The 24932-nt window shown below is 41.2% G+C and overlaps 1 protein-coding gene across 1 annotated transcript; it reads left to right on the top strand.

Annotated features, from left to right (window-relative positions):
* Nucleotides 1-4: 4 nt before the first annotated feature.
* Nucleotides 5-24640, top strand: LOC139369972 (uncharacterized). The gene is made up of 4 exons (XM_071109258.1): nucleotides 5-249; nucleotides 17248-21896; nucleotides 22002-22064; nucleotides 23036-24640. The coding sequence occupies exons 1-4, from the start codon at nucleotides 230-232 to the stop codon at nucleotides 23155-23157; spliced, it is 4854 nt and encodes a 1617-aa protein (XP_070965359.1). The 5' UTR covers nucleotides 5-229; the 3' UTR covers nucleotides 23158-24640.
* Nucleotides 24641-24932: the final 292 nt, after the last annotated feature.

Below are 24932 nucleotides of genomic sequence, written 5' to 3'. Positions count from 1 at the left end.
CTACGTTGTGCAAAAGGAATGAATACTAAACGGTGTGGATCATTCACACAAAGAGAAGTGACTATATATGTTATGCCAGACTGTATATACAGAGGTCTCTGAGTCAGTGACCGGCAGTTGCTCCATGGACAATCTCGGCTTGTTACTTTGTAGTTAAGTCTGTACTGAACTCACAAGCTCCGGTATCTGAGATATTATTGAACCAATATTTGTTCGACACAACGCGTCCATGCACGATGATGAATACAGGTAAGATGGGCTAGCGTTAGCTAGCTAACGTTACATTTTCAGATATTACACGTTTTCTCATTTTGACAGAAAGTGGCTTCATTTCAAGCTAGTGTACTGTTAGCTAGCTGGCTCCCTAGCTGACGTTATTATTTGTTTCCCAGAGCCGTGTGCTGTTCTAGTTCGAGCCTAATGTTAGCTAGCTAACATTGAACATGATTGGTTAACTCCCATCGCTATGGCATTGTTCATTGTTGTTTAATTAGCTAACGTTCGATGGCTGGCTCGTTAGCTAACGTGATGTGTGTGAACTTATACTTTGTTTACCTAGCTAGCAAGCTATATGTCTTAAGCTAAGTGTACTGTTAGCTAGCTAACGTTAGCTGACGTTATTATCTGTTTCCCAGAGCCGTGTGCTATTCTAGTCAGAGCCTAATGTTAGCTAGCTAACATTGAAAATGGTTAGTTAGCTCCCAGCACTGTGGCATTGTTGCCACTGTTTATTGTTTAACTAGCTAACTTTGGCTGGCTGGCTCGTTAACTAACGTGACATGTACAGCACATGTTGAATATGGCCGGTGTCAGTAAACGTCTGCAAAAAAAAGTGTAATGAAATTGTTGCCAGCAGAGCTGGTGAGGGTGTGAATTATGCTGGATGCTGTAGACAAAGAGCTCTTCACTAGATGGCAAACTATTCACAGGTGATTTTTCTCAAAAATGAGTTTACAAGTTGAGCAACTTTCAAAGCAGAATTACTTTCCCATTGTTCCTCAAATGCAGTGTATGGTATACCATTTTGTAGCTCTGAGTCTCTACTTTTATATAATGTGAAAAACACTTTCAAATGTTGCTACTTAAGACCAAAACTTGTGACTCACCACCTGGATATCAAAACTGTCTAAACTGTTTTTCTTTGTCATTATGGTGTATTGTGTGTAGATTGATGAGGAAACATATTTTTAATTAATACATTTTTTCATAAGCTGTAACCTAACAAAATGTGGAAAAAGTTAAGGGGTTTGAATACTTTCCGACTGTAATGTAGGCCTACCATCTACTGCTGTCGTGCTCTTGAAGGCACTTAACGTAGAACTGCCAACCCGCCATGCCATCTGGAAAGCTCCTGGGTGTGCAGGCTTTGCTTTTGATCCAGCCCTGAAAATTCAGCTCAAGTCTTTATGGTCCTGTTGATCAGCTGATGTTTAGGCTACAATATGGTTTGACCAGGGCTTGAGAATATGAATATGTTCTTTAAGTTAAGATAGGAGACAGAGCCAATCATGTAGGAACCAATCCAATGAATCATGTTTATGTATGTTTTTATGTAGCCGTACGTAAGGAACGCCCTTTTAGAGCTCACTTCAGACCGGTACTTTATGCATCGAAGATTGACTGTGACCTTGTCGTAGAAATATTCGGCCAATAATATTTATCAGATGCCAGAACTTGTGAATTAAAATAGACTTTATTACAAAGTAACAACCTGAGTAGTGTTGATGTTTAACTGCGAGAGAAAGAGACCAAGACGCTGGACAGAGTGGAATCAAGTATAGCAAAGAGGCAGTTTATTAAAGTCAAAGGTATCTTGTCCTTGCAGTTTAAGCGTGCACGGACCTATTCATATAGCTCTGAAGGAGTTAGGTGAAAAGGCTCCTGAACAGAGGTTACAGTAGATTTTATACATGTAATAATGTAGGTAGAGTCTTGTTGTGTTGGTCTTCTGACTGGTCCTGAAGAGTTGGAGGCGGGCCTGCTCTAGCCAGAGCAGGAGCCCCATTGGTGCACAGCAGAGCCCTCTGCTCTTGGCACCCGACCAGTAGAGGGGGGAGTGAGGTGTGTGTGTTCGTGCAACGAAAGTCTGTGTCCAGGAGTCGTGAGATAAGGGGAACTGAAACTGGCAGTTTATGGCTGGGGCTAGGGTGCTTCCTTTTTTGACAGGGACGCATGTGATAACTTTAAGTCAGACAGATGAGCTTGGTATTCTATAGTTGCTTATGCGGTTAGAATCTGCTGAGGACAGAATGTGTTTGTGTTAATGCAGAAGTATGTTTTGAGCAACAGCCGCCTTATGTCTCAGTCATGGGGTATGTTGTGCAAGCTTTAATTATAGGGTTGCAGACAGGCTCTGAGGCAGCCTGAAGATACTAAGGCCATGGTTACGAAAAAGCCTCTAGTTCAAACAGCTAGGCGATGAGTGATTAATATATTAGGGATATACTACAGTAGTTCCATGGAACAACTGATCTTTTCAGTCTCAGCACTCTCCTTTTATACAGTTTTACCCTTACATAACATACATAATCATTTACATAAATTGGAGTGACTTATACCCTTTAGCCTTGGCCACCCTTATCTTTTTGCCTTGCACTCATTTTAGCTTAGTTTCCATTCTCTTATTTGCGTAGATTATATTGGTGTGCACTCCTAATGTAGGTGCATGTCTAATTGTGCCTATAACTGATTAACTAATTTGCCTGTCCAATGGCCTTCACAAGACCAGGCATGACCCAGAATGGCTAGGCCTGTGTTGATCCAACTTTGCACAATCATATGGATTCTGCTTTCATTCTGCTTACACATGTCTAATGGTTAACCCAATATTGATTCTGCTTACTACTTCTAAGAAAACAGTATAGATACTGGAAAATACCCACAACCTCTGTCGTGGATATTCATGCTGAGAGATTTCTTCAAACAATCATAATTTAATATTGATTAATTATTGCTATCATGAAGCCGTCGACACCACACTCTTTTACAGACAACGCAGAGTTCTTATATAGCTGACACTAAAAATGCTTAGACGTGACTGGTTCCACCCCTCCAATGCTGATCAGGGGCACCACAAGCCATCCTGTGGTCATCTGCACCTGGTGCTGTTTCCCAGATGCAAGAATGATTAGACACAGTAAGGGTTTTGTTCTATTTCTCCAGGCTATCTCAGTTACAACCACCACATCTTGTCTCTGGAATGTGGTCTTTAGGTTTTATCACCAGGTTAATTCTCAGTTCAAGCCCCAGAGGGCCAACTCAACCCACAGACACAGATGAGAGAGTACTCATCAAACCTTATTTGACAAATAAACAATATTATAACATTATCTTGTAATTTTGCTCTTTACACCTCTCCAGATTGTTGACAATAAAGAGTGATTCATTTAAAATTGACTGAGTTTGATTTATTTTATTTAACCAGGTAGGCCAGTTTAGAACAAGTTCTCATTTACTACTGCGATCTGGCCAAGATAAAGCAAGGCAGTGCGACACAAACAACAACAGAGTTACACTTGGAATAAACAAATGTACAGTCAATAACACAATAGGAAAAAAAGTGTCCCACAGTGTCCCTGTGTTGAATTTCCACGACAGGAGATCTATGTACAGCAAGTTTGGCCAATTAGGCTATTCTTATAATATATTTTTTTACGTTGTCGCAATTACATGGCTACTGTTTAATAGAGGAATCCCAGCTTTCCAACGGTGTAGATTTATTTAGGCTCTACAGTGCCGGTGGAAAAGCAACAACGACATTAATGCTTAGCTAACTTGCGAGAACTGCTACAAGGTTTGGATTGGTGATCTAGTTAGTCTGTCATTATTTTATACCTGCTGAAATGCTGCACTCTCTCCTCAGGCAACCACTCACGCAGCACACACAGACACGCACTGACGTGTCGTTCCGATAATGGCTGATATGTAGCTTTTTAAGTGATTGATTTAAAAGCGTGCCTTCATGAATTACATTAACAAAAATATTATGACTTTTCATGACCTACAATCCCTAATTTTACGGTTTGGAACATTGGCTGATGGATTTTCATTATGTGCAATCTGGAACAGCCTACTATCACTCACAGATTCAGACTAGCGGCAAATAAACCTGAAAAGTGGAATTAGGAAATTAATGTCCACTCCATTGCTATTCAATGCAGATCCCGTCTTCATTCCGATTTGATAAACCTGTTTTGTCTATGTGTGAATCTAGGCCAGCCAAAGGCTACTTTTGTTCGTTTTTATAGAGGAACAAATATGCAATCCCCCAAAAAAGTTGCCGTGGTGCTCTGGCTGAAGTCAAGCACTGCTCAGCAATGCAAATTACTCGGGCTAAGTTAATACGTTCTCAAATGATACGTTTCATTTGCAAAGTATTTCAAGAAACTGGAAAACATATCGAGCAAGTATTTTTATATTCCAAAAGTGTTAGCCATTTTGTACAGATAATTATCAGACTCAAGTAACAAATGCTGGTAAACATTCAAATACAAATAGATTCAGGTAACATTTTTTTCCTAAAGTAGGGCACTAGGCCTTTACTAGCCCTGTGTTAGCGGACATGTATCAATGTTTTTCAGCATTAATGATAGATTTCTTGTTATCTAGGCACAAACAAAAATGAAGCATGCTGACGCCTCAACTCCACCATAGTTCTTTGGACAAAACTTATGGGGAAATGAAGCACAAAGGCTTCATAAATGATAAAGGCCATGTTGACTGACATTCTCTTATAAAAAAAATGTACAAGATCTCCTAAGCCTGTGTTAACCTTCAGACCTTATTTTTGGCGTTTATCCCAATGCCCTGTTCATTTTCCTAGTGATTGGATGATTGATTCCGGAGCGCCGACGCAGTTTTCGAAGCACTACTGATCCGACACAATGTACCAATGCTCGTTTCAAAGTAACATTGTCACGTGATCAATGACATCCGGAGCTTCGTTTTGATCGCGTTGTTTTTCAAACTGTGGCAAGATCCCACTGATTTCGCTGTGGTTTGGTGCTTTCTAAGATTCAAAGTGGCTTTCAAACATCAATCCTCTAATGGACACTACAATGTAGCTAGGATTTCTTTTCATGTTTTAATTTTTTATTTATTTCACCTTTATCTTGGCCAGGTTGCTTGTTCTCAACTAACCTACCTGGTTAAATAAAGCATAGCAGTGTGAACAGACAACAGAGTTACACATGGAGTAAACAATTAACAAGTCAATAACACGGTAGGAAAAAAAGGGGGAAAAAGTCTATATACATTGTGTGCAAAAGGCATGAGGAGGTAGGTGAATAATTACAATTTTGCAGATTAACACGAGTGATAAATGATCAGATGGTCATGTACAGGTAGAGATACTGGTGTGCAAAAGAGCTGAAAAGTAAATAAATATAAACGGTATGGGGATGAGGTAGGTAAATTGGGTGGGCTATTTATGGACTATGTACAGCTGCAGCGATCGGTTAGCTGCTCAGATAGCAGATGTGTGAAGTTGGTGAGGGAGATGAGTCTCTAACTTCAGCAATTTTTTTTTTTTGCAATTTGTTCCAGTCACAGGCAGCAGAGAACTGGAACGAAAGGCGGCCAAATGAGGTGTTGGCTTTAGGGATGATCAGTGAGATGCGCGTGCTACGGGTGGGTGTTGACATCGTGACCAGTGAACTGAGATAAGCTTTACCTAGCATGGCCTTGTAGATGACCTGGAGCCAGTGGGTCTGGCGACGAATATGTAGCGAGGGCCAGCCGACTAAAGCATACAGGTCGCAGTGGTGGGTGGTATAAGGTGCTTTAGTAACAAAACGGATGGCACTGTGATAAACTGCATCCAGTTTGCTGAGTAGAGTATTGGAAGCTATTTTGTAGATGACATCGCCGATGTCGAGGATCGGTAGGATAGTCAGTTTTACTAGGGTAAGTTTGGCGGCGTGAGTGAAGGAGGCTTTGTAGCGGAATAGAAAGCCGACTCTAGATTTGATTTTAAATTGGAGATGTTTGATATGAGTCTGGAAGGAGAGTTTACAGTCTAGCCAGACACCTAGGTACTTATAGATGTCCACATATTCTAGGTCGGAACCATCCAGGGTGTTGATGCTAGTCGGGCGTGCGGGTGCAGGCAGCGAACGGTTGAAAAGCATACATTTGGTTTTACTAGTGTTTAAGAGCAGTTGGAGGCCACGGAAGGAGTGTTGTATGGCATTTAAGCTCGTTTGGAGGTTAGATAGCACAGTGTCCAAGGAAGGGCCAGAAGTATACAGAATGGTGTCGTCTGCATAGAGGTGGATCAGGGAATCGCCCGCAGCAAGAGCAGCATCATTTGATATATACAGAGAAAAGAGTCGGCCCGAGAATTTAACCCTGTGGCACCCCCATAGAGACTGCCAGAGGTCTGGACAACATGCCCTCCGATTTGACACACTGAACTCTGTCTGCAAAGTAGTTGGTGAACCAGGCAAGGCAGTCATTAGAAAAACCGAGGCTACTGAGTGCCGATAAGAATATGTTGATTGATAGAGTTGAAAGCCTTGGCCAGGTCGATGAAGACGGCTGCACAGTACTGTCTTATATCAATGGCGGTTATGATACCGTTTAGTACCTTGAGCGTGGCTGAGGTGCACCCGTGACCAGCTCGGAAACCAGATTGCACAGCGGAGAAGGTACGGTGGGATTCGAGATGGTCAGTGACCTGTTTGTTGACTTGGCTTTCGAAGACCTTAGAAAGGCAGGGCAGGATGGATATAGGTATGCAACAGTTTGGGTCCAGGTTGTCTCCCCCTTTGAAGAGGGGGATGACTGCGGCAGCTTTCCAATCCTTGGGGATCTCAGACGATATGAAAGGGAGGTTGAACAGGCTGGTAATAGGGGTTGCGACAATGGCGGCGGATAGTTTCAGATTGTCAAGTCCATTTGTACGGGTCCAGGTTTTGCAGCTCTTTCAGAACATCTGCTATTTGGGTAAAGGCGAAGCTGGAGAGGCTTGGGCGAGTAGCTGGGGGGGGGGGGGGGGGGGGGGGGGCTGTTGGCCGGGGGCTGTTGTGAACCAAGGGCTATATCTGTTCTTAGTCCTGCATTTTTTTGAACGGAGCATGCTTATCTAAAATGGTGAGGAAGTTACTTTTAAGGAATGACCAGGTATCCTCAACTGACGGGATGAGGTCAATATCCTTCCAGAATACCCGGGCCAGGTCGATTAGAAAGGCCTGCTCGCAGAAGTGTTTTAGGGAGCGTTTGACAGTTATGAGGGGTGGTCGTTTGACTGCGGACCCGTAGCGGATACAGTCAATGAGGCAGTGATCGCTGAGATCCTGGTTGAAGACAGCGGAGGTGTATTTGGAGGGCCAGTTGGTCAGGATGACGTCTGAGGGTGCCCTTGTTTACAGATTTAGGGTTGTATCTGGTGGGTTCCTTGATGATTTGTGTGAGATTGAGGGCATCTAGCTTAGATTGTAGGACTGCCGGGGTGTTAAGCATATCCCAGTTTAGGTCGCCTAACAGAACAAACTCTGAAGCTATATGGGCTGCGATCAATTCACAAATGGTGTCCAGGGCACAGCTGGGAGCTGAGGGGGATCGGTAGCAGGTGGCAACAGTGAGATACTTATTTCTGGAGAGAGTAATTTTTTAAGTTAGTAGTTCGAACTGTTTGGGTATGGACCTGGAAAGTATGACATTACTTTGCAGGCGATCTCTGCAGTAGACTGCAACTCCTCCCCCTTTGGCAGTTCTATCTTGACGAAAAATGTTATAGTTGGGTATGGAAATCTCAGAATTTTTGGTGGCCTTCCTAAGCCAGGATTCAGACACAGCAAGGACATCAGGGTTGGCAGAGTATGCTAAAGCAGTGAGTAAAACAAACTTAGGGAGGAGGCTTCTGATGTTGACATGCATGCTACCAAGGCTTTTTCGATCATAGAAGTCAACAAATGAGGGTGCCTGGGGACAAGCAGGGCCTGGGTTTACCTCCACATCACCTGCGGAACAGAGGAGGAGTAGAATGAGGGTGCGGCTAAAGGCTATCAAAACTGGTCGCCTAGAGCGTTGGGGACAGAGAATAAAAGGAGCAGATTTCTTGGCATGGTAGAATATATTCAGGGCATAATGCGCAGACTGGTATGGTGGGGTGCTGGTACAGCGGAGGTAAGCCCAGGCACTGGGTGATGATAAGAGGTTGTATCTCTGGATATGCTGGTTGTAATGGGTGAGGTCACCGCATGTGTGGGGGGGTGGGACAAAGGAGGTATCAGAGGTATGAAGAGTGGAACTAGGGGCTCCATTGTAAACTAAAACAATGATAACTAACCTGAACAACAGTATACAAGGCATATTGACATTTGAGAGAGACATACAGTGAGGCATACAGTAATTGCAGGTGTTGATTGGGAGAGCTAGCTAAAACAGCAGGTGAGACAACAGCTAATCAGCTAGCATAACAACAGCAGGTAAAATGGTGTTGACTAGGCAGAGAGGGTCGGATTAACTACACACTGAGTTCGCGGCTGGGATCCGACAGATAAACATAAACAAACAGAATGAAGTATCGTGATTAATGGACAGTCCAGCAGGCATCAGCTATGTAGCCAAGTGATCAGTGTCCAGCAGGCATCAGCTATGTAGCCAAGTGATCAGTGTCCAGGGGGCAGCAGTAGATGGGACAGGGAAGCCGCCACTACGCTAGCGACACAGCGTTTAAAGTTAGTAGCCCGGGGGTGGAAGGGGGGGTTGGCAGGGAGATGTGCCTGGCTCACGGCTAACTGGTACTAGCTTCGTGGCAGTGGCTTTAGTGTCGTGGCTAATAATTTCAAAATATGACACTTGCAAGAAAGAACCTGTGAATTCAATAATAGACTTTTAATACAAATACTTTTAATACAAAAGTATCGCAAGCCGGAGTGGTCCGCGGAACACACACACTTTTTCAGAGCACTCGCTCTGATTTATACACATACAACATATGAGTCCATCCCACATGCAAATGAAGTTACATCCCAATCTGTGCATCCTGCTTGTTCAGCCCAATAACGCCCATATCTGCTTTCCGTCAGATAATGATGACAAGACCCTTGCTTTTTCCCTGCACTCAGCTTAATGCGTTCTCCTGTTTGTGTGTTATCTAGGGTCAGCAGACTGTGTCTCCTCTGTTTTTTAGCGTGCTCAGCTATACTAAAAATACTATACATTCCTCTATGCTATAGGCTTGCTTTGTCCCTGCACTTAGCTCAATGTGTGTCTTTATCTCGGATCAGCAGACTGTGTCTCCCCTGTCATTCCTTCAGCATCTCCATGTCCTAAGAATATGTGAGTTATGTCTATAATCCATCAGTTGGTCATTTGGCTGACCCCCTCCTTTGTATATCCCTCTGACCTTTGTATGTCCAGCTGTCCTAGGCGCCTATGTGTCGCCTTCTCTTCATGTGGTTGTCTAAGATCAGCAGACTATACACCTATGGCCGCCTCTGTTCTCCTCTCCTATACAATAGACAATGTATTTTACCAGAATGGCAAATGCACTCTAAGTGTATCTCTCTCTTGTGTTACAGTATTTATGTTCCTCCATATATGTACATAATTTCTCCCATATTAGCCAAGGTCCAGAGTTTACAGCAAGGATCCGGTGGAGTATTGGGCTCTAGCCATGTATGAGTGTGGTTCGGGTGAACAGCTGAGCAGGCCGGGAAGTGGACCTCAGGGATAGCTTCGGTACTGCGTGAAAGCTAGCAGTAGTGGTCCAGGGATTACGGCAGGAATCCGGCGTTGTTGTGGAGAGACAGTTCGATACTGGTAGGCTGGCGAGTATTATCCAGGCAAAAAAAACTGTCTGGCTGTGCAGAAGGTAAAAGCCGCTAGCAGTGGCTAACAATGACTAAATAGCTTGTAGCTGGTTAGCTTCTGGAGGTTCTTGAATGTGTTCTAAAATTAAAAATAATAGCGATTCCGTACCACATTTGGCAGATTATGTCGGTATTCCAGTCGTAGGGGATCTGCGGGGTTCCATGCCCCGTACCGGCTGTAAAAGGGGTCCGGATATTGTAGCCCAGGAGTATGCTTCGGTGGTAGCACAGGAGCTCTGGCCGGGCTAGCTTCAAGCTAAGTGGATGGAAACGCTAGCCAGGAGTAGTCATCCGGGGTTGCGGTTAGCTAGTTGTGAAGATCCAGATGAAAATGTTCCGTTTGCGGTGAGAATCCGGGGATAAAAATAATAGGTCCGTTATGCTCTGGTTAGAGTCGCGTTGTTCGAACTGGCGAGGGCTTTCCGAGCTAAAGGTTAGCTAATGACCGCTAGCAATGGTTTGCTGACTGATAGCTGGTAGTTAGCTCGCTAGCTTCAGTTGAGGGGTTCCAGATCCGAAGTCAATTTAAATACTTAAGAAAATAAAAAAGCAGATATACGCTACATTGGGTGAGGCGGGTTGCAGGAGAGTATTTAGGTGTTGAGGTTTAGTAAAATATTTTAAAAGATATGCGAAGAAAAATATGTAAAAAACTATATGTACAAGGAACGGGACAAGACGCCTGACTGCTACGCCATCTTGGATGGCATGTAGCGTCACCTGAATGATAGCTCAGCAGGTAGTCAGGAGCTGTGTTCAAATATCCATAATAACATACTGTATACTACATAATGAGTATATACGACATACTGTTAGTTCATTTTAGTATACTTTAAACAAACGGTATCGTTTCAGTTGAGCGTCTCTTGCTAGCTTGTTAGCATAACAAATGACTAGCTAGACATTTTTACAATTTCGGGTGTGTTCGAATCTGAAGTGCCAGAGAGCGCTCAGTGTGCTCTGGGCATTCATAAATTCAGAGCTTTGTCAGATTGTCCATTCGTAGGGTTGATCCAAGCCTTCTGACCTTACAATGGCAGTCAAGCGCTCAAGCTAACTGGCTAATGTTGGCTAGATACTTCCAGACACAAATGTGAGAACACCTCACTCTGACCATTTTACTCGCCCTAGCAGAGCTGGTTAGGCTGTTTTCATGCTATCCAGAGCGTTGGTGACTGTAATTGCATTCAGCCATTTTCCAACCAAAGAGTGGAGTCACAAAAAGCAGAAATATAGATCAAATTAATCATTAACCTTTGATAATCTTCATCAGATGACACTCATAGGACATCATGTTACACAATTGTTACTAATTTCATTATTCCAATATGTTTTCATTAATTGAATTCACTTAATCTATTTTATGAGAATTTGTAAGATTCTTGTTTGCATAAAATAGACGGAGACCAGTCTTATCAATAATAGTATTTATTCTCGGAGCGCGCTGCCATGTAACAACGAACAACAGTTTATATACAAAATATGACGTCATTGGTGACTGAATCTCCCCCTCTCGACCGAGACACAACAATTTTAAAAGTTCATTCAAAGTTCATTATGACCCACTAGCACACACACAGGACACACAACATATCTGAATTAACTCTTGACCCCTCACCATTATCGATCACCACTTAGCTGACAGTTCTAGTTAACAAAAAACCTAGGAATGCACTCACTGCCTTATCTAAAACACCCCAGAGCTAAGTTTCGTCGGTTCAACCATAGGTTAATGACCCTATCTGCTTACTTAATCCACAACCCATTCCTTCCCAGGCTAGTTGGAATGGTGTTCATTATGTTTAATTACTCCTTGTCCATGCCACATAATCCCTTCTTATGAACTCATATTGTTAATCAGATATAATAAAACAGAGTATAAGTTTACTTAGTTACAGTTCTATTTAAAATGAGGATATTGTTTAGTCATTTATTCATTAAATTCCTAACAACAATACATGTATTTTGTTTTGTTCTGTAAAGTTCATATATATCCAAAAATCTGAGTTTACATTGGAGCGTTGCGTTCAGTAGTTCCAAAACATCCGGTGATTTTTGCAGAGAGCCACATCAATTACAGAAATGCTCATTATAAATGTTGATGAAAATACAAGAATTATGCACTGAATTATAGATACACTTCTCCTTAATGCAACCGCTGTGTCAGATTTCAAAAAAACGATGCTTTTTCGGTAAGCTGAGTACGGCGCTCAGACAACAAAATCAAGCCAAACAGATTTCCGCCATGTTGGAGTCGAGATGTCAGAATAACATGATAAATATTCACTTACCTTTGATCTTAATCAGAATGCACTCCCAGGAATCCCAGGTCCACAAATGCTTGTTCTGTTTGATAATGTCCATAATTTATGTCAAAATAGCTCCTTTTGTTGGCGCGTTCAGTACACAATCTAAACTCACCAAGCGTATTCACTAGTTTCAGACAAAGTTTTAAAAAGTTCCGTTACAGTCCGTAGCAACATGTCAAACAATGTTTAGAATCAATCTTTAGGGTGTTTTTAACACAAATCTTCATTAATGTTCCAACCGGACAATTCCTTTGTCTGTACAAATGAAGGAACATAGCTACCTTTCACGTGAGCGCGCCAAACCGAGGCTGTGGCACTCTGCCAGACTTCTCACTCAGAGCCCTTATGAGCCCCTCCTTTAGAGTAGAATCCTCAAAAGGTGCTAAATACTGTTGACATCTAGTGGAAGCCTTGGGAAGTGAAACATAACTAATATCACACGGTATCTTCAATAGGAGCTGAGTTGAAAAACTACAAACCTCAGATTTCCCACTTCCTGGTTGGATTTTTTTCTCAGGATTTTGCCTGACATATGAGTTCTGTTATACTCACAGTCATCATTCAAACAGTTTTAGAAACTTCAGTGTTTTCTATCCAAATGTTCTAATTATATGCATATTCTAGCTTTTACGGCTGAGTAGCAGGCAGCTTCATTTGGGCACGTTTTTCATCCAAGCTTCCCAATACTGCCCTCTACCCCAAAGAAGTTAGTCATGCCTTTGTTTGTGTGTGAAGTTTCCTGACACCAGCCATATTCAACGGGTGTTGAGCGTTTGTAAATTCATCAGTTAGTCTGTGTTCTTGTTACGAGAATTATGTTATCAATGTTCATAAACTGAACCTCAATTAAACTGCTCAGTCAGCAACCCAGAATTGATAAGATTCTAGTTGAATGAAACAGACAGTCCCAGCCTACAATAGCCAGAATGTTTATTTACGAGAGCTCTAAAAATCATCACATAGCCTTTTATACCTCACATTTGGTCATAAAAATGCCCCTCTCTAACCCTGCCAATGCTGTTCATATCATATCCTACAACATGTTACATAATCTACTGCAAGCCTAACGGTTTCCCCCCTCCCTGGGTGGGACCTCCTTCCCTGTTATCAGTTTCACAGCGGTCACAAGTTGTCTGCACAGTTCCTTCTCTGCTAACAGTTCCTCTTTTTCTATGCACATACATTCAAGAATTCTAGTCTTATGATTCAAACACATTTCACTCCGTTATACAGTGACAGATTGGAATACTGTTGGTCAATTCTAGCCTTAATATTACTTTAACCGTATAAATCATTTAGTCATTATCTTACCATTACCTTAAACATTATATAACAGTTCTGGCACACTCTGACGAGAGTGCTCTGAAATCTGAGTAGATAGCTAGAATTAACAATGTCCATTGAGACCGCACAACGACTATACTGCTTATCTAAGAATGATGTGAATAAATAAGTCTTTACGTTGGGTAGTTAGTTAGTATACTGCCTGGCAAGTTCAATGTATTAGTAGCCAACTAGCCTTAGGTAACTAGCTAACATACCGGTACATACTGCTGTAATGCTATGCGGTTCGTAAGGATGGTGTAGCTAACAAATTGTCAGCCAACAACATAGTGTAACTTAACTTATTTGAAAAGTAATTTACTTTATTACATTGCTCAACATTTTAACATTTGTCATAATTAGTTAAAGCAATGTATTTGTATCCTCTCGTCGAAATCGGATGCATGTTTTCTGCCGTTGTCTTTAAATCTGAAAACGCAAAGCCACGGCCATTTTCTGAATTGCGTTATGGGCCCTAAAAGCACGGAAATAGTGTCCACCGCTTGTATACTTTGTATTTTGACACATTTAGTACGACACCCGGGAACTTTTGGCATACTAACTATGACCAATAAGCATACTACATACTCAATTTACATTTCAAATAGTGAGGTTAGTTTGAGTATATGAATACAGCTAGGTACTCTGGGACCAGAACTAGGGAACGGGGTCGAATCCTGGCAACGGCATATTATTTTGAAAATGGTTTTGTTAAATGACACTTTCTGCACATTGTTGTTCAAACAATTTAATTTTATTTAGTCAAGTACATGTTTCTGTCTTAAGCATCCTAAATAATGCCATAGATTCACAGTGGAAGGTGTGAACTTGTATGGTAACTGATAGTAGGCTACTAAGTAAGGCCCGCGACTAGCTGCCGTGCCATGACGATTTGATGAATATTGTGTAACAAAAACTTCTATATGAACATCACACTGCTTTTCATTGCTGACCAGCACATGTCACAAATGTGCATTGTGTTAAAAGCTCAGAGTAATGAACTGTTTTCTGGCACAATTTGGTAAAAGACCCAAAGGCTTCAGAAAGCCTCAGTTTCCCATCACCATGTCTGAATGAACCAGAACTAATTTCTGTGTTTTAGTACTACAAGCTGGAGAGCTCTGAAGCAGGCAAGTTTAGATGTTTACATGTGTGATTTACAGATGCGTGTATGCCACAAGATGTGACCGACTTTAAAAAAAAAAAATATTTTTTAAATATCTGAATTAGGCCCACAGAATTATACCTACGGAGGAGCGGCTTCTGTGGAGGAACTTTAGTTGGCTTAACGCTGGACTAGAGCTAGCTAGCTAACAAGCTTGTGTGTGCAGAGCAGTACCAGAATTAACCTTTTTTGTTGTTAATACATCTAATGTGAAACGATAACTATAATATCCTGAACTAGCATAGAAAAAGTTAATCCATTCATAAATCATTTAAACTCTATCTTCTGAATCACGCTTGTAACTTCAGTACTGTTGCTTACGCTTCGGGGGGAGGGGGACTTAATTAAAATATATATATATATATATATATATTTATATTATATTATATTATATATATATATATATTTATTATTATATATATTATATATATATATTATATTATTATATATATATATATTTATTATATATTTATTATTATTATTTTATATATATATATATATATATTATTATATATAAATATATTATAATGTATATTTTATATATATATATATATATATTATATAATATATATTTGCAGGCTAACAATAAAATATAATTCCTAATGTGATTAGTAACCTAGGCATATGACAAGATTTGGTAACAGAAGTCACTGCAGCCTTTAGTAAATGTATATGAATTTTCCAAAATGGTATCATTAATCCTGTCTATACATTAAATAATAGAAAATACTTCACCAGAGAATATTACTTAGCCACAGAGGATCATTAGCTTCTGTAAAAAAAAAAGATGTGCGGTGGATTGTTTCAAATTACAAGTGTGTAGGCCTATATGCCTAGTTGGGAAGCTGGCAATCTGGGCAGCGCTCGTGGCCGAGATGCGGCTATCAGTGAAAAGCAATACAGCTAAAATATGTGTACCGATAATATCTTGAGTATAAGATATTGGCACATCTCTCCAGAATGTGCTCAGCTCTGAGCTGTCTCCTGCTAAATCTAGCGCATTCATTGTGTTAATTGTTTGCCCTTTTGATTTGTAATTTTTTGTCATCAATGTGTTTGGAGCGCTCCATGTGATGAAGGAGCATGTGTCTGGTTTCTCTGTCAACATTAAGGAGACAGAGATACAAGTAGGCTAACTGGCCTGTTAGGTTCTGAACAAAACGAGGAAACTCAAACGGATGACTAGAAAAAGCTCAAACCATGTTTATTCACCCACTGGGTCATACAGCTGCAAAGACAACATACAGTTGAAGTCAGAAGTTTGCATACACCTTCGCTAAATGCATTTAAACTCAGTTTTCACAGTTCCTGACATTTAATCCTAGTAATTCCCTGTCTTAGGTCTTTTAGGATCACCACTTTATTTTAAGAATGTGAAATGTCAGAATAATAATAGAGAGAATGATTTACCCCACTGGTAAAAACATATCAGCTAGTGTTGTGGAATATTGACTCAGAAATATTACACCTTTACTGGAACTTGTGAATTCAATTTAGACTTTATTACAAAGTAGCAAAGTCGTACAATTCCATGGAACAACCGTCTTTCTCAGCACAGACCTTTCCCTTTATAGCATTACATCCTTACATAACGCATATGTGTACTCCCCATATGCAAATGAAACAACTCCCCTTGTCCTTTCGCCACCATTATCTTTCAGTCCCAGTTCTTGCTTGGTTACGCCCACATCTGCTTTGACTTAAAGGGTCCTGCCACCATTATAATTTATGTAATACAAAAAAAATGTATTTTATTGTATACATATGTTTCACGTATTGGTCATTTTGTTACCATCCTGTCTCCATGTTCTCCTGACATTAGTATGTCCAGATGTAACAAATGTAGTCCTGTACATTAGCTAATGTAATTATTGGCAATGGGTCATGCCTTGCTTTGGTCATGTGTTCTCTTACGGGTCAATGATTTGAATTACAATATAGCAATAATGTTCTCGCCTCGATTACTTAGAAGTGCCTGTGGTCCCACCCCTCTCATGTGTGCCCAGGTGTATATTTTATAGCACATATACATTCAGGATGTAAGGCTTACTAGTTATGGCAAATGTTAGGAAGACCTGGTTGTTGTGGAATTAAAAAAATAAAAATAAACAACACTTTGACCACATCTTTTCACATGTTTTATTTGGGTCTTTTTCATGTACCATATTGCTTGGCTCCAGCCATTGGAAGCTTGGCGCATGTGCAAAGAAAAATAAAATAATACCTTTTATAGTATACATATGTTTCACGTATTGGTCATTTTGTTACCATCCTGTCTCCATGTTCTCCTGACATTAGTATGTCCAGATGTAACAAATGTAGTTATGGGCATTAGCTAATTAGCTCAGAAACAGCAAATACACTAGGTGACATAATTTCTACATCTAGCCAATGTAATTATTGGCATGATCTTTTCTCAGAAATAGCACATGCAATTAGTGGCATCGAATTATCTCCCACACTAGCCTATCTGTCATAAGACTATGCTGCCAGAGAATATGATGAGGGCTTTGTAGTACCAGATTGCTATACTTTAAATCTAGATTTTTTTGGGGGGATACAGGCTATGTTGGTTACTGTGTGTGTGTGTGTTGCGCTAATCCCCTGTTTATCATGTGTTTTTTCACTTCAGAAATGGTTTCATTCTGAAATACCACAAGGCAGTAGGCAAAACTGAGGAGACCAGGAGAATGCAGACCTATACCTGGACCCAAAGTGGACTGGATCGATCCGTCGCTGGACAATCCTCAAGTCCCCAAGTTACCAGTGGTCAGATGAGTGAGATTCCAAGCAGCTATTCTCGTCAATATGCATATATATATCAGCATTCACCCACCAGAGAGCAAGTTCTGATGGGTACTAGTCCCCTTTTGACATCACTCTGGACTAACAATGCAGCGGCTCCTCAATCAACTGGTGTTACATCACAAAGTGGAAACCATCACACCTTGCCCGGAAGAGTTAACAGTGTAGCTCTTCCCACTTTCCAGCAGGGACAGGGGTTTTTGGGTGTTAAAAATAACAATCCACAGAGGCTCGTTAAGGATGGTCAGGGTGCAACCATTCACTGCCTCCCTCATATTAATGCACCACTGAATACAAATGTTATGTATCATCTAAGCCCAGCGAGTGGCAGTCAGCAGCTTGTACTTGGCAGACAAGATGGGGCCTCCAGTGGTACCTCTGCTTCTCTTGCAATGGGTAGGAGCCCCAACCATGTAAATCATGTAGTGAGTGGGCAGGATTCAAGAAGGATAGCAGTTCAAGCTCCTCATCAGGGAAACCCACAAACACCAAACTCTTTGCAAAGTGCACAGGAAACAACGTATAACCAACTGTTGTATTTACTTCAAAATCAGAACAATGACAGCAGGACTGAGATGAACAGGGTTCAACATGGAGCACCTGTCCACACTGGCTCATCAAACCACAGTCAGATGTATCCCTCTCAACTTCTCACTGGCATCAACAACCAGGTCAATGTACCAAATGCTGCAATGGGAATGCCAATGCATAACATTAGCCAGAATCCTCCGTACAATGTACAAAGTACAAAGTATAACCCCCCTTTTAATAATTCTCCAAGACATGTCCCCATCTGCCCTAAAAGCCTTCCCATCCCACCACAACAGAACAGACTCCCATCTTATTGTGCAAATAATAACAGTCAGTTAGGGCCCATTGGAAATAATGCACACCATGCCTCTCATCCTAGGCTCCATATCCAAGGCACAGACCCTACCCTACATTACAAGCCAGACTGCACCAATGTTCTGGTATCCAACACTGGACCATCTCCATCTGTGCCAAACTATAGTATACAGTCCTCAGTCCAGCACAACCGTGAAACCGCGCCTCCACCATACCCAGTCCAGCAGATACGTAAGTCCGCGCCTCCACCATACCCAGGCCAGCACTCCCATGGGCCCGTCCTGAACAAGACAGAACATGTGGTTGGGGCAGGAGCACATTTTCTGCAACACTTGCCTAACCAAGGCGCAGCCCCTACCCTACATTACAAGCCAAAAAACAATTATGTTCAGTTATCCAACACTGGACCATCTTCATCTGTGACAAACCATGGTATGCTGTCTTCAGGCCAGCGAAACTGTGAGTCTGTGACTCCGTCACACCCCATAAGACAGGGCTATTACATAACAGTAACAGAGGACGAAAGTGGAAATGGATTTAGAACAGAAAATTGTATTTTCATAGGAGATAAACCTAATGAAAGTGCTCTGGTCTCGCAAGGATCATCTGCAAGTAATGCCCCCTCTGTTCTTACGGCACAGAAGGCCATTGCAGTTGTACAACCACTATCGCAGTGTATGCAAACAAACACACCTCTACATGTGGCTGATAAAATCTCCTTGACCACCCAAGCTATGTCTTTCTTAACAGGTGTTGGAAATGTGAGCAAACCTGGGGAACATTCTTGTGTCCAAAGTCCATCACAAGGGCAAACAACCCTTGCGCTATCTGCTTCTTTGACAAATGAATCAGAACAAGAAGTCCCCAGGATCAGACTAGAATCAGGGGCTGATAAAACATTGACTCGGGGTTCAGAAACTTCTGATGTTGAAATGGCCAAGACATATTCATGTTTTAAGTCTCAACGGTCATTATCAAATGGGTTACGTGCAGAGAAATTTGATTCTCAACCATTATCTAATGTGGAATGTCAAGCCACTCTGAGAAAAGAGTTAGCTGACACAGAAATGACCACTCATGTGAATGTTAACCAATTGAGTGAGGAAACAAATGAAAAAGTCGATTCCGATGAGGACATTTTTGATTTGTCCTCCATTCCTGTAATCAAATGGACCCTTGGTAAATTGAAGGAGTTGGTAGATACTGTGCAACGTCAAAAATGCACTGCCACACCAGTTGAAAGCAAAATACTAAGCCTCTATTGGGATGGAGATGGGCCAAAGCTTATGGATGCTGCAAGATCTGGTATGTTACAAAATATAATGCAAGAGGTTAGATCTGTGTGTGGCGACGATGACGATATGTCATCACAGTCTGTCATATTTTCACAAGCCAGGCGCAAAAACTGGGGTCAAGTTGAAGAGAAATGTGCTATTCTTAAACATGATTCTGTTCACCCCGAGTTCCCTGCACAAGAGTCATCATGGTTGAACACAAATAAGCAGCTTGATGACATAGACAAGGAGTTTGGATTCCCATGGTCACTAAGATATGACCAAAAGACTCTTCAAAGAGGAGATGAACAACCAAAACTGATTTGTACCGAAAATGAAAAATCTACAGTCTCTGCCAATGACATGCAGACTGAGGTCACTCAGGCGACGAGACCAACACCCTCTGATTCTGGTGCTAAAGAAATTCAAGGGTCAGGTTTGGCACACAGTTCCACCCAGACCCTCTCACTGGTTAAGAGAGAAAAAGCAGGTATCATTTTTAGTGACCCATTTTCCTCCCTGGAGATCAACGTGCTGACACCAGAAGAGGCTTTGCAGTTTTTCAGTGGGCAGCTACTACAAGATGAAGTGAACGAAGACCTGTTGGAATTGCCAATGGAAATGGATGCGGAGCTGATTGAGTTGAAAGATTACTCAGTGGAGGATAAATCATCTGAGAGGGTAGATGTGAAGTTGACTGATTTAAAACTCAAAAACAAAGGGGATGTCCAATCAGAAGATTACTGTTGCCTCTCTCGTTGGATGTCAGTGTTCAGTGGGTCCACCAATTCTTCGTCCTGCAAATGCCAATACAAGACGAAATTGGGTTCAGCAAAGGCCACTGTGAATGCGACGGCATTGGTTGAGGTAACATTGTCTGTTGAACCCAGCACAACAAAAGCAGAACAAAGGGAATGCGTGCATTTGCGTAAATCAAATGGCACAGCAGAAGAAAAGAGTGAAGAGAATCCTGTAAAAAATGTGAATCCTCAATCTTGGAAATCTACAGGCATTGAAGAATGCCAAACAATTGTCTTGTCTGATAGAAAATCTGAGACTGCTCACATATACACAAATGGGGTGAAGAGCTTGCCTTTGTCAAAAGCCCCAGCACTGCAACTCCCCATCAACCACACAAACATTGTTGAAATTGAAGAGGTCTTCTCGCGTTATGAAGACTTAATCAAAGTAGCCACCTCAATGTCGGAGCTAGTTTGGGACGATGTACAGCCAAAGCAGAAACTACCAGGTCCGTTCCAGAAACATGTGGAATGTGTACAAGAACTTGGTGTTATTTTGGAAGAAGGAAACCCTAGAGGTAGTGAAGTCGTTCCTACAGCTCCCATTCCTACTTCTAATCTGCAACCTGAAGCAACAGACAAAATCGGTTTCCTTACATCACTTTCCTTGGCACAAAGATGTCACAAACATCTCTCTCCTAAAACAAATTGTAGCTACAAGGTTAAACAAAAAGGGGTTGGACTCAAGAGAAGATGTGTTGAAAGTCCTCATTCAAATGTGCCTGTCCCAAGAAAGCAAAGGAAAATGAGGGACGGATTAGGTCCCTCCTTTCACCTTGTTCCTGAGGTCAACTTGACTGATGATGATGAAGATTTTGAGCCCCCTAATACAACTACTTCTAAGTCTTTGGAAGAAGAGAAACGTTCAAAAGGTAGCAATCTCCAGAAGCCAACAGAACATGGAATTGGGAACAACATTTGCAGGGTTGGCACAGTAAGTCTAGCCTTGTTTGGTTCCACGCTCCAACGCAAGGACCATAATGCTTCTCGAGCCAGACCTTTTGCAGACAATGCTCCAGCACCTCCTGTAACCCTCAGTGTGAATGTCAACTCCTGGACAACGGAGCCCTCCGAGACCAGTCCTCCAGTGGAAAGCCCAATCAAACAATCGATCTTAAGCGAGTGGAATAATAGTTTTATCCCGACAAAGACAAAGTCCAGGGGCAAAGTGCCAAGACTACAAAACAGAAGAGGCGTTGCTCCAAAAATGATTTGTGCTGAAATGGCTAAAAAGATTGTTGCCCTCACCAACACAGATAGAGGTGCATTATCCTCTGAAAGGCGAGCCACACCAGAAAGAACTGTAAAGGCCAAGCAGACTTTGCGGCGCATTGAAAGAGAAAGAATCTTAAGCGGCCTGAAACTCAGACTGAAGAAATCTAGGATTGAGGCAATGCCATCCGGTATCCCTGATATAGTGGAAAAAGGTAAATATGAAATCGGAAACCCTGCTTCTTTGCCTCATGAGGAGAACAGTCTTATGTTTAGTGTGCTGCCGGAGTCATTCAACTTCAAAGAAGTCATGGACCCTCCGACACAGACAGGTTCAATGAATGGTAAGTAATACCAACACAGATATGCTTGCTCCTACTCCAGTTAATGTTACCTATAATTAGACATTTATTCCTGCTCTTTTCACATTGAAACACTTTTTCCATCAGACATGGCTGGTCCGGTTGCTGCGAAGGCTGAGAATCCTAAGGCAATAGTCCAAAAATCCAAAGGTAATAAAGCATGCTGTCTATTCAACCATGTGTTGAAAATGTACTGTACAGTGGCGCAAAAAAAGTATTTAGTCAGCCACCAATTGTGCAAGTTCTCCCACTTTAAAAGATGAGGCCTGTAATTTTCATCATGGGTACACTTAAACTATGACAGACAAAATGAGAAGAAAAAAAATCCAGAAAATTACATTGTAGGATTTTAAATTTATTTATTTGCAAATTATGGTGGAAAGTAAGTATTTGGTCACCTACAAACAAGCAAGATTTCTGGCTCTCACAGACCTGTAACTTCTTCAAGAGGCTCCTCTGTCCTCCACTCGTTACCTGTATTAATGGCACCTGTTTGAACTTGTTATCAGTATAAAAGACACCTGTCCACAACCTCACAGTCACACTCAACTCCACTATGGCCAAGACCAAAGAGCTGTCAAAGGACACCAGAAACAAAATTGTAGACCTGCACCAGGCTGGGAAGACTGAATCTGCAATAGGTAAGCAGCTTGGTTTGAAGAAATCAACTGTGGGAGCAATTTATTAGGAAATGGAAGACATACAAGACCACTGATCATCTCCCTCGATCTGGGGCTCCACGCAAGATCTCACAATACTTATTTTCCACCATAATTTGCAAATAAATTCATTAAAAATCCTACAATGTGATTTTCTGGATTTTTTTTTTCATTTTGTCTGTCATAGTTGAAGTGTACCTATGATGAAAATTACAGGCCTCTCATCTTTTTAAGTGGGAGAACTTGCACAATTGGTGGCTGACTAAATACTTTTTTTCCCCACTATGTATTGTGGCCGCTGCCTACATTGCATTTTCCATATCTTTGTAAGGAAAGCATTTCTTGTATCTATTCCGTTTGTTCCCTATCTCCATTTATTCCTTTCTGTCAAATATGAGGATGTAGGTTTTTGTTTTATTTTTTGTAACATTTATTGTAACGAATGAATTATTTTCCATTTAGGTGTATGGTCTGTTGGCATTCAGAAGAGATATTGTCCTCTCACCTCTTTGACCACTAAAGTTCCCAAGACTTCCTCCACCACCTTCCAGAAGTTTCAGAAGAAATTCAAGCAGAAGAAGTAGGCCTGGCAGCTGACCCACAACAAATTGTATTGCTTCCAGTTATGGACTGGGGGAGTGGAGTGAGGACTGTCGGATGACAATCTGATTCTTGTACCTTGTTTCCCATGGAAATATATGTACAATTTGTTTTTAATGACAAATGTTCATAACCAATGTATTTTCTTTGGGAATGCAGAAATTGACCTCATTGTGGTAAGGTTGGGCAGCTCATAATACAGTTATTATTTACTGTAGTTGGCGTTTACATTCTTAAGTGACTGAGAATGTATCTGACAGTGTCCTCTCTACCTCAGGCCTGACAGGTGTTGGTTACACTTTTCTTGGCTCTGTTATTTACTTAACAAATAAGGAACACTCAATGTGCACTTATAAATCAGAACAATTTTAATCAAAATACAGCTGTAGACAGAAGTCAAACATCACACATACAACTGATGTCTCTCCTGAGTTCTGCCAAATAGGAAAAGTCCAAGTTGCTTTTAATATGCTTGCAGTCAACCCCTAGTGATGTAAATGCCTACGTCATTACCTTCTTCTCATGAGTCAAAGCCTATGCATACACAGCTATTCAAACAATAGTTCCAGTGTTATCTAAAGGCTCATCAGTAAATGTCCACTCCCCAAGTTGATTTATGGTGATATGTCTGACTCGTCTCTTATCTCTTTCACTCCCCTGCAGGGTTCTGTGTCTATGAATCTCTTATCTTTGAGGCGCTTTCTCACAGACACCTTGTTTTGACTGCAATAAATCACATCTCTCAGACCGTTTCTTATAAGAAGCAGAGACTAGAAAATAACTGGAACAATATTACACCTTATAATGCACATATATTGTTAATCTGTAGTCTAGGACCCTATAAATGTAAGGGGGAGGGCTCTTATAACCCTTCCCCTTCTATTAATACAACCTAAGCATAACCAATTATTATACATCAAACATTTGGTGCAGCCCAAGTCATGACCCCAAGTTGACCCCATCACAGGCAACATTGCGAAACTTAATCTAATTTAAAAACCCTAAACTAAAGTTTTGTGTGTCATTGGATGGCTGTTTTTGTAATGTTTATTTTCTTGTCAGTGTTGTAGCTGACATTTTTGGGGGGTAAACAGTATTTTATGCAAACCTCATGTTTACTGTTTTGAACTATGCAAAATTGACTGCGGTTTGTATGAATTTGTAAGATATCATTCTGCCCACCTCTCTACTGTTCCCTTTTACAATCTTATAACAAGTGGGTACCTTACCAATAGTTATTTTTCTGGCTTTTAAATCGATTCCGTTTGACGCGGGATGAACAGTATTGTATGATTTAGAGATACTAAGCCAGCTGAAACAAGGTTGCTTTGCAGTATTCTGGATGCATATAGCAGGAAAACTGTATGTATTTGTTCTACCTAGTGTTATTTCTTTATGTTGGTATATGTTATTTGTTTCTATAAAAAAAATGTACACTTAAAAATATATTGTCAGCAGCATCCTTCACTTGGCTCTTGTTGATTTTATAGGGGACAAAAGTAAGACAGGCAGGGTGCATTCTTACCAGAGGTGTCTGTTGGTTAGGTGTGAATGCTAACCCTTTTTATGGTTAAAAGAAGGCTATATAGACTATATAAAGTGTAGTACTGGGATGCAAACTCAAAGTAATATATTTCTAATCTGCAATTCTAAATATCTGACATGGTACACGTGTATTCTTTTTTTTAAGCCCATAACCATGTGTGTGAGGTGTTTACTTTTGTTTCAAAGTTAATCATCTTTAAACACCAGTCTCAAC

The sequence above is a fragment of the Oncorhynchus clarkii genome, chromosome 2, assembly GCF_045791955.1.
Source record: "Oncorhynchus clarkii lewisi isolate Uvic-CL-2024 chromosome 2, UVic_Ocla_1.0, whole genome shotgun sequence".
Lineage (NCBI taxonomy): Eukaryota > Metazoa > Chordata > Actinopteri > Salmoniformes > Salmonidae > Oncorhynchus > Oncorhynchus clarkii.
The sequence above is the reverse complement of the archived record's forward strand: the minus strand, read 5'-3'. Positions and strand labels throughout refer to the sequence as shown.